Source organism: Asterias rubens, chromosome 13 (genome assembly GCF_902459465.1).
Source record: "Asterias rubens chromosome 13, eAstRub1.3, whole genome shotgun sequence".
NCBI lineage: Eukaryota > Metazoa > Echinodermata > Asteroidea > Forcipulatida > Asteriidae > Asterias > Asterias rubens.
Window position 1 is genome coordinate 6,067,097 of NC_047074.1, and position 11,078 is coordinate 6,078,174.

The following is an 11,078-nucleotide window of genomic DNA, read 5'->3' on the forward strand; positions in this document are numbered from 1 at the left end:
CCATTGTGTCCCTTCAAGAAGTAAAACAAGAAAGGTCATGTTTAAAAACACAAATGCCCTGCAAGCCTGTCCGTTTCTTGACATTTGACATAATATGTAGAACAGTATAGGATTTGAGGCATTGCATGGTGAGGTATCAATGTATATTTGGTTTGCGGTAACACCATGTGTGTATCTACTTGCCAGGTACAGTTGTTCTTAGGGAACTGTCTTGCTTTATTCTACTGCCGCGGAGTAGATAATCAGAGGTTCAGGAGACTTCTCAGTTCTGAAAAGAACTGTCCTGCTTTTTAACTATTACCAGGGCGGATGGTATAGAAAATAGACTGGACTACTACTTTAGCCTATAGGATTGTAATTAACTGTACTACCGCGGAGTCAGTTCTGAATTGGTCTCAACGTTTCGACTAGCTTGCTCTAGTCATCGTCAGGAGACTTTAACTCGGATTTCATTAGGCTTTTAAAATGTAGCATGTAGAAGTGACAATAAAAGCGTAGCCTAAACAATCGGCTACAAAACTTTGATTGTAAGTGTCCCTTTATTTTTAGTTTAGTGGTAAAAGATAGAATAGTAGAAGATTAACAGGAATAATTAGTTAGGGTGGGGCAAAGAGAGTGAGTGAGATGTGAAAATGCTGTACGAAGGCAGTTGACTTCAAAAGCTGAGAGTGAGAGGACGTAAGAGGTTCTGCGATATAGCCACCAACCAGTGCATGTAGCTAAACGGACTTGTGCATCAGTTGGCATACAATTTTTATGCCCAAGCCAAAGCTCAGTGAAATCAGCCACTGAGGCAAGTCATTAAAAGTTTAACGCGGTATTGCCGCAAGCCAGCTGAAACATGTATGAGGGCCAGCAGACCTAACCGGCACAACCCAATAATACTACGCATTGAGAAACCGTAAGTTTTATCATTCCTTTTACCTCAAAACTGAACATTGCCAAATCAAGAAGTAGAAGTTTGCAGACTAAATTCATTGTGATTTTATTTCATAATAGACCACTCTTTCTTTAAAGTTTTGAAGTGAAAGTTTTGACATGATTGAAGGAGAATTTTGCTTTTCAATAACCTTGCAATTCTTGAAACTGTATAGAAATTGCCACTGCTAAAGTTGCTGTTAGTTATTTAACTCTCTTCACCAAGTTGAGACTAAATAATAGTTTTTGGTGTTGTTACAGATCTAAGATATGAAAGTTATGTATTCCCATGTTTCGCTAGTTTTGACTCACTGTCTTTTATTAATAGATGGCCTTGGGTGATTAAACGAAATTGGAGATTAAACTTGGGGGGTTCCAAGACCAATCCAAATAAAAAGTTTTGAGTCATTCTTAGTTATAACCTGTAGGCCAACACATATCCTAATGCATGCTTGCACGCACACACAAATCACAATACCATAACACCATGCACGCACACACAAATTACACCATAACACAATTACACACGCACACACACCAATACATGTGTACACTGCAGATTGAGGACATACTTTTCATACTATCCAATGGAGGACATTGCCAAAAGTCGAATGGTACCTATCGATGTGAGGACATAACACATGAATCCTTTTTCTTGCGGTTCACTAATGTGAATGTGTATACTGGCCTTCTAGGAAATGTTTTTGGGGGTGGTACACGATTTTCTTGTTCTTTGGGGGGGGCAGGCCAAAGGTCTAGACTAATCATTTGGCTGTGCCTACAGAGTCACTCGAGGTTATGACTGTACTTTGGTGGTGCATGAGACCTTAAATTTATTTAAGTGTCATCGTGTTTCTACAAAAGTCCTTAATGTTTCTCCAAGTTCTGGTCTGCAATGCCACAGGACAGGACGATTCAATGTCACGTTTTCCTGGAATCTTCTTCAGCAAAATGAATCTCTGCAAGCCCTCGGTTACGTCTTTCTTTTCCTGGGCAGTCCAGGGGCGTCGCTTGAATTGTCGATGCTTGACTTGTCGAGCTTTTGGAGCTGGATCCGTTTGGGTTGGTGGCCTTCCTATTGTACAACACACAGGAAAGAAGAGGTAAATTAGTAAACATAATCAAATGGGGCGTATACATAACTTAAATATGTTCATTTTACCGATGTGACATTTACTCGAGTAAATCAATAAGCAATTTAGCACAAAAGAATGCGATAAAGGTACCTGCAGAAAATGCCTGAGAAGAAGCAGCCATCTTGTTTCATCCTACCGTACAAAATGAGTTGCCGAGATGGGCTAATCTAGACTAATCACTTGACTGTGCCTACAGAGTGACTCTAGGTTATGACTGTACTTTGATGGTGCATGACACCTTAAATTTGTTGAGAGCAAACGGAGTCTGGCATGTTATCGCATTTTGGTCTAGGGGGGGTAAACAAGAGATATAGGCCGTCAAAAATATTACAAACTTACTGGCATCAACACTGTCCTCCAAAGCTGGGTCACACGAGTCACCTGAATCACTGCTGTCCTCATCGCTGGTGAAGCCTTCTGCAATAAAAAGAAATTAAACTTCTACAGTAAGCTTTGATTGGTTTCTGGCACACAAATAACAATGTGGGCCAATCCGTTGGGTTGGGTGTGTGGGGTTTGAGGTGTACAGTGAATGATGTTCAAAGGGGGGGGGGGGGTTAGGTGATGACGGCCACAGGCCGAGTTATCAGGCCCCAAAAACAAAGAGCAATTGTTACATTTAGGTATGCTTGCTTTTTGGCACACACACCTAAACATGTTGGCCAATCCATTGGGGGGGGGGGGGGGGGGAGGTTGTACAGTGAATGAATGTTATGGGGGGGGGGTACCACAGTTTGAATTAAATTGAAAAGACAAGTTAAAAACGGGTTTGTTTACCTCCAGTAACATGCAACTCCTCCAAAGATTTGCCATGTTGCGAAACCAAGTTGCCTCTCTCCAAGCTCAGGAAAAGTCTAGACAGTTTGGTAACCCTCTGGACAGTGTCTGGCAACTGGTAGTACTCACGATGGACCCGCAAATCATGACCCATGAAGTCTGCAAGTGTTTCAAGCTGATGTTCTTTCATTTTGTATTTCATTTGGGGGGGGGGGGGTGGGGGAAACATACAACTTTGTGCCATCTTTAAAACGTGCTCTTCACGTGATGTGGATCACAATAAGGGTGTGGAACTGTAATTTCGTGTGTCCACAGTACAAAAGTAATGATATTTGTTTAAATACCTTTGGTTATGGAGGTGATTACAGCTGGATACCATGACGTGTCTGGAGGCCACAGTGCCATTACGCTGTCCCCTTCTTCATACTAGAAAGAAGACATACAAATTATGTAACATATACGTTATTCATCGAACAAAAGTCGATCGGTTTAGTGGAACATGTCATAAGGGTCGCACTAAATACCGAAAACTCACGACCCCTCACAACGGAAACAGGTCAACTCAGAGACCCAAGTCAACTCGTACCCAAATGTTGTACCTAAGTCAACTCGTACCCAAGTCAACTCGTTCATACCCAAGTAAACTCGTACCCAAGTCAACTCGTACCGTATAACGTACAATGTATGCCGAAACGGAGAATTCCCGTGCGGCGTGATTTTATATAAGCGTTAGGAAACCGTGGTGCGGCGTGATTTTATATAAGCGATAGGAAACCGTGTTCTACTTTAGTACTTGCTTCATAACATAATTTCGTTTTTAATAATGTTACATGTTCCTCTCGTTTCTGCTTAAAATCACATGCATAAACATAAATTGGTAATGTCCTAAATCATTTAACTATGTGTTTGTTGACAAGTGTAAGGAATCGTTAACTGGTCAAACGACTGTATATAGTGATGTAGTCAGTACAGTAAGGATTACATGGAAATTTATTTACACTCGGATCACTCACCATTTCTTGTCTTCTCTCGAGAGCTGACATGGGTCGAATGGTTGACTCTAGGGTCCTGGTGGATGCAATGCACTCTATGTTTATGATGCGTCCCCATGACAGCTGCAACCGGCCACGCTACCCGACTCAAATCGAATAAGCTAACCGTCATGCATAAATGAGTTCAGAATTAGAAATGGCCGCCTCTACTACCTACACGAAGGAAACTTCATATCAACAGAGGGCGATGTAACCATCCAAGAGTGCTAACCGGCAACAGAATGGTGTTAACTCACACATACTCCTCTCGTAAATGACGTAAACCGAGGATTAGTCCCAAAAGCTTAGATATCTCAGTGGCGTCCAAACTGGCTATAATGCTGCATTTATCACAATTTTTCAAAGCGAGGACGTCCTCGCTGTTCTAAAAGTCCTCGATGTGCGAGTGTGTATTCACACAGAAGAGCTCGCTTTCCGGCAAAGACAAGTACGCGCACGCACACATCACAACAATATTACACACACGCATGTTTGTATTATGGTGTCAACCGTGGACTTCTCTGTTCTCCCATTGTTTGGGCATAAAAAAAAACGGACAAAAAACTGTTTTCAGGCTGTATCCTGAACACCTAGAAATTTGGATATTACAATAAATAGTTTGGTATGATAATGTATTGTAGTGTTTTCTTCCAATAGTACAAATGAGGTATGTTGACCTTAACCCAAATTTCTCTATCAACCATTGGTACTAGTTTAAAGTTAAAAAGCTGACCAACAAGAGTTGACCATGGCAGTCTAATTGATTGTTCACTTAACCTCACTGTATACCAAGGGCACCATAATAGATACTTTCTCCTTCCTGCCCCATGTTGTCACTTGGATATTAAGCCAATAAACATTCCTTTTGTCTCTAGTTTATACTGCTTTGAACTTGAATGGCAAGCACAAAAGCAATCTGCATTAGCTTTCTTCATCACTCTATTTATATTATAAATCACCAATCGGTAGCTAGTACATGTAGGTACACTCTCAGGGGCAGTGATTATTAGAATATTTTCTACTTACTTTCCATTCCACTTTGATGACTTGGTGCTTGGTAGGATTGGTTTACTACATCAACCATGTCAACATCATTAACAGTTGTTGTTCTTGATTCCATTGTCATGCCTAACAAAAATTGATAGAAACACTAACATAAGTTTTTGTTGGGGAAAAAAAAGTGTTTGGGCTTCAATAGTATTGGTCAAGTTGATCTATTTTAAAAAGATTTTATCTGACCTGGGGCCGATTTCACTAAACTTTATTTTGCGATCATCACTAAATTGAACGCAAGCGCGACGCAAACCACAAAATCCATCGCAGTTACGACGGGCTGCATTTTCGATTTCACTAAGGTTTTTTTTGCGACCGATTTAATTTACGATGGATTCATATAAAAACCTTCACCTTGAACGAGGCTCTCGCAGGATTATTTGACCTTTGACCCTTCATCGCAGCAGTTTTGCATGAAAACTAAAAAGATCGTCAGCCATTTTTCAAGAAAACACGTTGAAATCGGCCTCGTTGATTGGGATGCAGAAAAGCGCTATAGCTATATAGGTTTAATCTGACAAGACGGCCACACAGAATTTAATATGTGCCACAAAAACCATTGAACAAAACTTAGCAAAGAGCACAATTCGTAACTTGTAGTAACAATCAAATGAAGAATCATAAATATTAAATAAAGGAAAACTTACGACTTTGCCTAGATGGGCTGTGACTGATGTAAACACAATGGTAGAAATACGTCAGAAAAATAATAAAAACACAGCTATCTTGCAGTTTATCGTGACCACACAATGTGCATGCGATCAAAATACTCAAAAACAAAAGTGTTACAATATTAAAGCAAACCACTAAAAATCAATAATTTAACTGTGCCAACGACGAGCGCGGCTGCAATGTATCGGATGGGTTTGTTCTGTCACAGAAAATACGTTCTCTTGTTTTTGCATGCAGAGAGCACGAGCGTTATTCACGTACAGCAGATGCATTGCTGTTGAATTTTACGATGGATTTGAGTTTTGCGTCTACTCAAGAGCGCCCGCAAAAATCAATCGCAAATTCGCCCATTTGCGATGGGCTTGCGACGGGCCAGCGAAGGATTTCAAAACGTCCGACTTTAGTGAAATCAGTTTTTTAAATCCGTCGCAAACTTGCGCGATTTGCGATGGATATTGGCTGTTTGCGACTGATTAAAAGTTTAGTGAAATCGGCCCCTGGAACTTAACAATATACACAACCTACACATGTACCTGGGATTAATCCCCCAGAGTCAATAATCATTAAAAGGCACTGAACACGTTTGGTAATTGTCAAAGACCATGCCAGTCTTCTCATTTGGTGTATCCCAACATGCATACAATAACAAGCCTGTGAAAATTTAAAAAACAAAAGTGTTACACTATTAAAGCAAACCACTAAAAATCAATAATTTAACTGTGCCAACGACAAGAGCGGCTGCAATGTATCGGATGGGTTTGTTCTGTCACAGAAAATACGTTCTGTTGTTTTTGCATGCAGAGAGCACGAGCGTTATTCACGTACAGCAGATGCATTGCTGTTGAATTTTACGATGGATTTGAGTTTTGCGTCTACTCAAGAGCGCCCGCAAAAATCAATCGCAAATTCGCCCATTTGCGATGGGCTTGCGACGGGCCAGCGAAGGATTTCAAAACGTCCGACTTTAGTGAAATCAGTTTTTTAAATCCGTCGCAAACTTGCGCGATTTGCGATGGATATTGGCTGTTTGCGACTGATTAAAAGTTTAGTGAAATCGGCCCCTGGAACTTAACAATATACACAACCTACACATGTACCTGGGATTAATCCCCCAGAGTCAATAATCATTAAAAGGCACTGAACACGTTTGGTAATTGTCAAAGACCATGCCAGTCTTCTCATTTGGTGTATCCCAACATGCATACAATAACAAGCCTGTGAAAATTTGGACTCGATTAATCATTGAAGTTGCAAGAAAATGATGAAAGAAAAAACACCTTTGTTGTACAAAATAGTGCATGTGCTTTCAGATAGGAATGAAAGGCTTCTGGTTAGAAGTCTTTTATTATTTTAGTAAGAAACTACCTTTTTCAAAAACTACGTTACTTCAGAGGGAGTCGTTTCTCACAATGTCTTATGTACTACATGTATATCAACAGCTCTCTGTTGCTCATTACCAAGTAAGGTTGAAACCTTTTTGAGTAATTACCAAACATGTACAGTGCCTTTAACAATCGTCATTATATGTACTCCCCTGGAAGTATGGTCAGGGAGACAGCTCATCCTACCCGCTTCAATAAATTTACACACCACAGTGGCAGAAAAGATCTCACACCTAAGGCAGTGGAGGAGAATGAAGCTATGGTATGAGGTACAATGTAGTACAAACAACAACTACAGTTACACAATAACATTTTCATTTGGATTGGTCTTGGGACCCCCCCCCCCCCCCCCCCCCCCCTCCCTCATGGACACAAACAGTTTGATGGCGGCAGGATAAATAAGATTTGAACCAAGTGAGAGCGTGATCCCTTACACCAATCGAAAACAATGAGAACCATCGTCCTGGAAGCGGACAGGCCGCACCGACAAGACAATTGCACAATGCACATTGGGTGTGCCAGCCGACCCTCCTGCTGACGTTATAATTGCGTAAACAATTGATTAAACATTTATAGTGAACCAAATCGGCGACTTTGAAAGTCAACATATATTCAACAGGAATTCAAGAGGCACAGAACTGGCTTGTATTTTTCAAAAGCATATGTTGAGTCCTAGCTTAACAACTCAAAACGTTCACCACTTTAGTGGATTTGTTAGGTCCACGAGTGAATATGGTGCACAAATTAGTGAGTGGTGTGACGAGTTGACCTTCAAGAATAGGGTCCAAACGTCGACAGGCCACATGTTTGCTAAAATTATAGATTGGTGAAGCCAATTATCAGTTATGCTACTAATTTCATCATACACATCCCGACTTTGCCATACACCTATGTTCCCAGATCTTCCCGATAATAAACACTTTACCCGATCACATCTTCCCTCATTAAAAAAGAAATTCCCAAATTTATTTATTCACATCCCAGCCCCGTAGTACATCCAATCCCGTCGATTCACGAATAATAAACTCAGTCCCGTCTGGTCCCAACCCATAAGCCTGTCCTGTAATAAACACATTGGCCCGTTTCATTTTTTCGTTTAATAACTATACATTTATATTGGTAGTTATATATGCTCATCATGATCGCTGCAAAATTGTCCCCTGTCACTGCTACCAATTTTGCAACTTGATGGGACAACATCGTAAATCACTAAAACTATGGAAATAAACCGGAGCTTGCACACACGTGTACATGTAGCCTGCGATTTCATGGCTAAAACATTTGTCGGTCAAAGCCGGGAATAAAGAAAACCATTTCTAGAATTCACATGTTTTGGTCATGTAGGCCTATATATTCTGGATTATTCTGCTTTTAATGAAGCAAGAGATAATATGCTTTTTCCGGAAAGCCTTAACATAGAGCTGTTTCAGCAGGCCAGGAGAAGATGACTTGTCAAAAACTTTTTAGTTGATTACCCAGTCCCTTGTAGTGCCGCTTCAGGATTTTGCTCCAGTCTTTTCTGGCAAGGCAACATGTTCCTTTAACATATGTCCTGTGTAAACAGTTTGAAAATATTTTTTTTTGCCCCCGAGGTACTTGATTTATCTTTGGTTAAACACGCCCACTGGCAAAAACAATAGTAAGCATAATAGTACTAAAATTCATTTGAATATTGTGAGCATTCTGCATGATTATATCAACTACAGAATAATGTAATTTTAAAAAAGTTCTGTTTTTATTCTTTTTTAAGTTAAATGTAGGTTAAAAGCCTTTGGACACTTTCTGAACAGAACAAAAATAAAAATTTCACAGATTTACAAATAACTTACAGGGTTTACAGAAATGGTGAAAGACTTCCCTTGAAATATTATTCCATGAAATGCTTTACTTTTTGAGAAAACATTAAAACAATTATAAATTCTCGCTATCGAGAATAACAGATTTATTTTAAACACATTTCATGACTTGGTGAAACATGCAGAAACAAGGGTGGGTTTTCCCGTTATTTTCTCCCGACTCCGATGACCGATTGAGCCTAAATTTTCACAGGTTTGTTATTTTATGTATAAGTTGTGATTACACGAAGTGTGGGCCTTTGGACAATACTGTTTACCGATGTTGTGCGATTTCTTTAAACCTTTGACAGTAATTTCTCAAATCTTTTGTTTTCAAATTTAATTTACAGCACCTACATGTGTACCCTTGAAATATGTTAATTAGGGAATAACAGTGCAAGGACCCGGTCTTCACTGTGTGGTAATGACCGGGTTGGTGGCTGCGCTGTTAACGGACCGAGCCGGAGGCAAGGTTTACACAATGTATGCTGATTTAGGGGCCACTTATTCGCAATTTTCCAAAGCCTGTCTTTATACTGAACATTAACACTCCCCCACAGGACCAGGTTTTGACCAATCAAAGACTTGAAAAATCTATAGAAAATTCATTAAATCTATAACAAAATATATATTATAGATCAACCAGAAGACCACGAATCCTCGCTCCTTTCAAAAAAGGTAGGAAGCCAATCAATTTCCCCCTTCAATTTCACCACGCTCAACCGAGCCAAATTTCCTGCCTCTATTTCCCGCCTTCGTGCATCACCAAGCTAATCCACCTCCACAGTACTTTAGCAGCATGCAGCATCATAGTCCAGCATTCTCCAGAAGACAATCAGAGCAAACTGATCGAAATGTCGAGTTAAACCAACGGTTCTTTTCAGAACCACCCCCAACTCATAGAGATAGTCATTACATGGTGTTACCGCAAACCTTTCCATATCGTATTTCCACCATGCAAAGATTCAAATCCTACTTACTGTTACACAGACAAAACATGAAACACAGGAAGTTTTAATTTATGTTTGCATACTTAATATAAACAAATGAAGATAATTAGGGCATCGGTTGATATATCGCATCATTATTTTTTTCCCAATTCAAAGAAAAAGGCACAATACCGTGAAAACTGGTAAGAGGAGGATTTATATTAAAATAAACAAAGATAATGTTTTCAGACCATTTTGGTCCGTTTTGTTGTTGATGACGAAAACAAGTTATCCATCATTTGTTGGCTTTCACTAAAATAAATCATTTTTCAATCGAGTGAAGCTAATTTAAAACAAAATAAAGCACACAAAATTTAAGTGTGCTGTTTTTATAATTATTGATTATGTTACAAGTTATTGAGGTATTTTTACAAAATTAAATCATCAGAAAGCGAATAATAATACATAGGGCCTATGTTACAATACAAATGGTTTGATTTTAAAAATTTAACCTGTGAAAATTTGAGCTCAATCGGTCATCGAACATGCGAGATAATAATGAAAGCAAAAAACACCCTGGTCACACGAAGTTGTGTGCTTTCAGATGCTTGATTTTGAGACCTCAAGTTCTAAACTTGAGGTCTGGCTAAACTTGAGATCTTGAAATCAAATTCGTGAAAAATTATTTCTTTCTCGAAAACTATGTCACTTCAGACTCTGAATCAGAGGGAGCCGTTTATCACAATGTTTTATACTTATATCAACCTCACCCCATTTACTCGTAATCAAGAAAGGTTTAATGATAATATTTAGTTTTAGCAATTACCAATAGTGTCCACTGCCTTTAAAGAATATTGTAATGTTACAATTCATGAACAACATTTCGAATAGGGGCGTAGATGAATATAAATATCAGATCTGCCATCAGACAACATAGAGAGAACAAAACAGAGGCCTAACTTCCCAACAAAAGCATCAAAACACATGGATCCATCCGTTTCATAGGCTTTTAATATAGGCAAGCAAAAACGACATCTCATTGCCTTCTCGGTGAGGAATCGAGGGATTCAGCAAGGTACAATTCATCTCGGAACTCAATCACATCATGGAGGAATAAATCTAACGTATTCCTCTATGATCACATGTGTATATTTGACATATTATTGCCAAACCAGAACCCGGAAGTAGGCCCACGCTACTTCTAGAAACTTAAGGCTCCCCTGCTTTCTACTAGAAGTAGGCCCACGCCACCTATTGGCCAATGCAGTTTAGTAAAACAAAATAAAAAGTCTGACGGACAACTCACAACTCTGACGCCGACGGCCAACCCACAACTCCGACGGTC

The 11,078-nt window shown here is 39.6% G+C and overlaps 1 protein-coding gene across 2 annotated transcripts; it reads right to left on the bottom strand.

Moving 5' to 3' along the window:
- Positions 1 to 766: 766 nt before the first annotated feature.
- On the bottom strand, positions 767 to 11,078 carry LOC117298505. 2 transcript variants are annotated; one of them, XM_033781793.1, is made up of 6 exons: positions 11,040 to 11,078; positions 4,889 to 4,990; positions 3,845 to 3,984; positions 3,176 to 3,257; positions 2,394 to 2,471; positions 767 to 1,993 (listed from the first exon to the last, which is right to left on the bottom strand). In XM_033781793.1, the coding sequence occupies exons 3-6, from the start codon at positions 3,872 to 3,874 to the stop codon at positions 1,752 to 1,754; spliced, it is 432 nt and encodes a 143-aa protein (XP_033637684.1). In that variant the 5' UTR covers positions 3,875 to 3,984; positions 4,889 to 4,990; positions 11,040 to 11,078; the 3' UTR covers positions 767 to 1,751. The 2 variants fall into 2 exon arrangements, with proteins under 2 accessions (XP_033637684.1, XP_033637683.1); XM_033781792.1 differs by lacking the exons at positions 3,176 to 3,257; positions 3,845 to 3,984; positions 4,889 to 4,990; positions 11,040 to 11,078 and adding an exon at positions 2,832 to 3,002.

Bases quoted from the DNA above. Each gene is read 5' to 3' on its own strand.
- LOC117298505 (XM_033781792.1), bottom strand. From the start codon at position 2,985: ATGGGTCATGATTTGCGGGTCCATCGTGAGTACTACCAGTTGCCAGAC. The intron at 2,472-2,831 runs GTAAACAAACCC...TTTTTATTGCAG, and splicing joins GGAGTTGCATGTTACTGGAG to AAGGCTTCACCAGCGATGAG. The intron at 1,994-2,393 runs GTAAGTTTGTAA...GTTGTACAATAG, and splicing joins GGAGGACAGTGTTGATGCCA to GAAGGCCACCAACCCAAACG.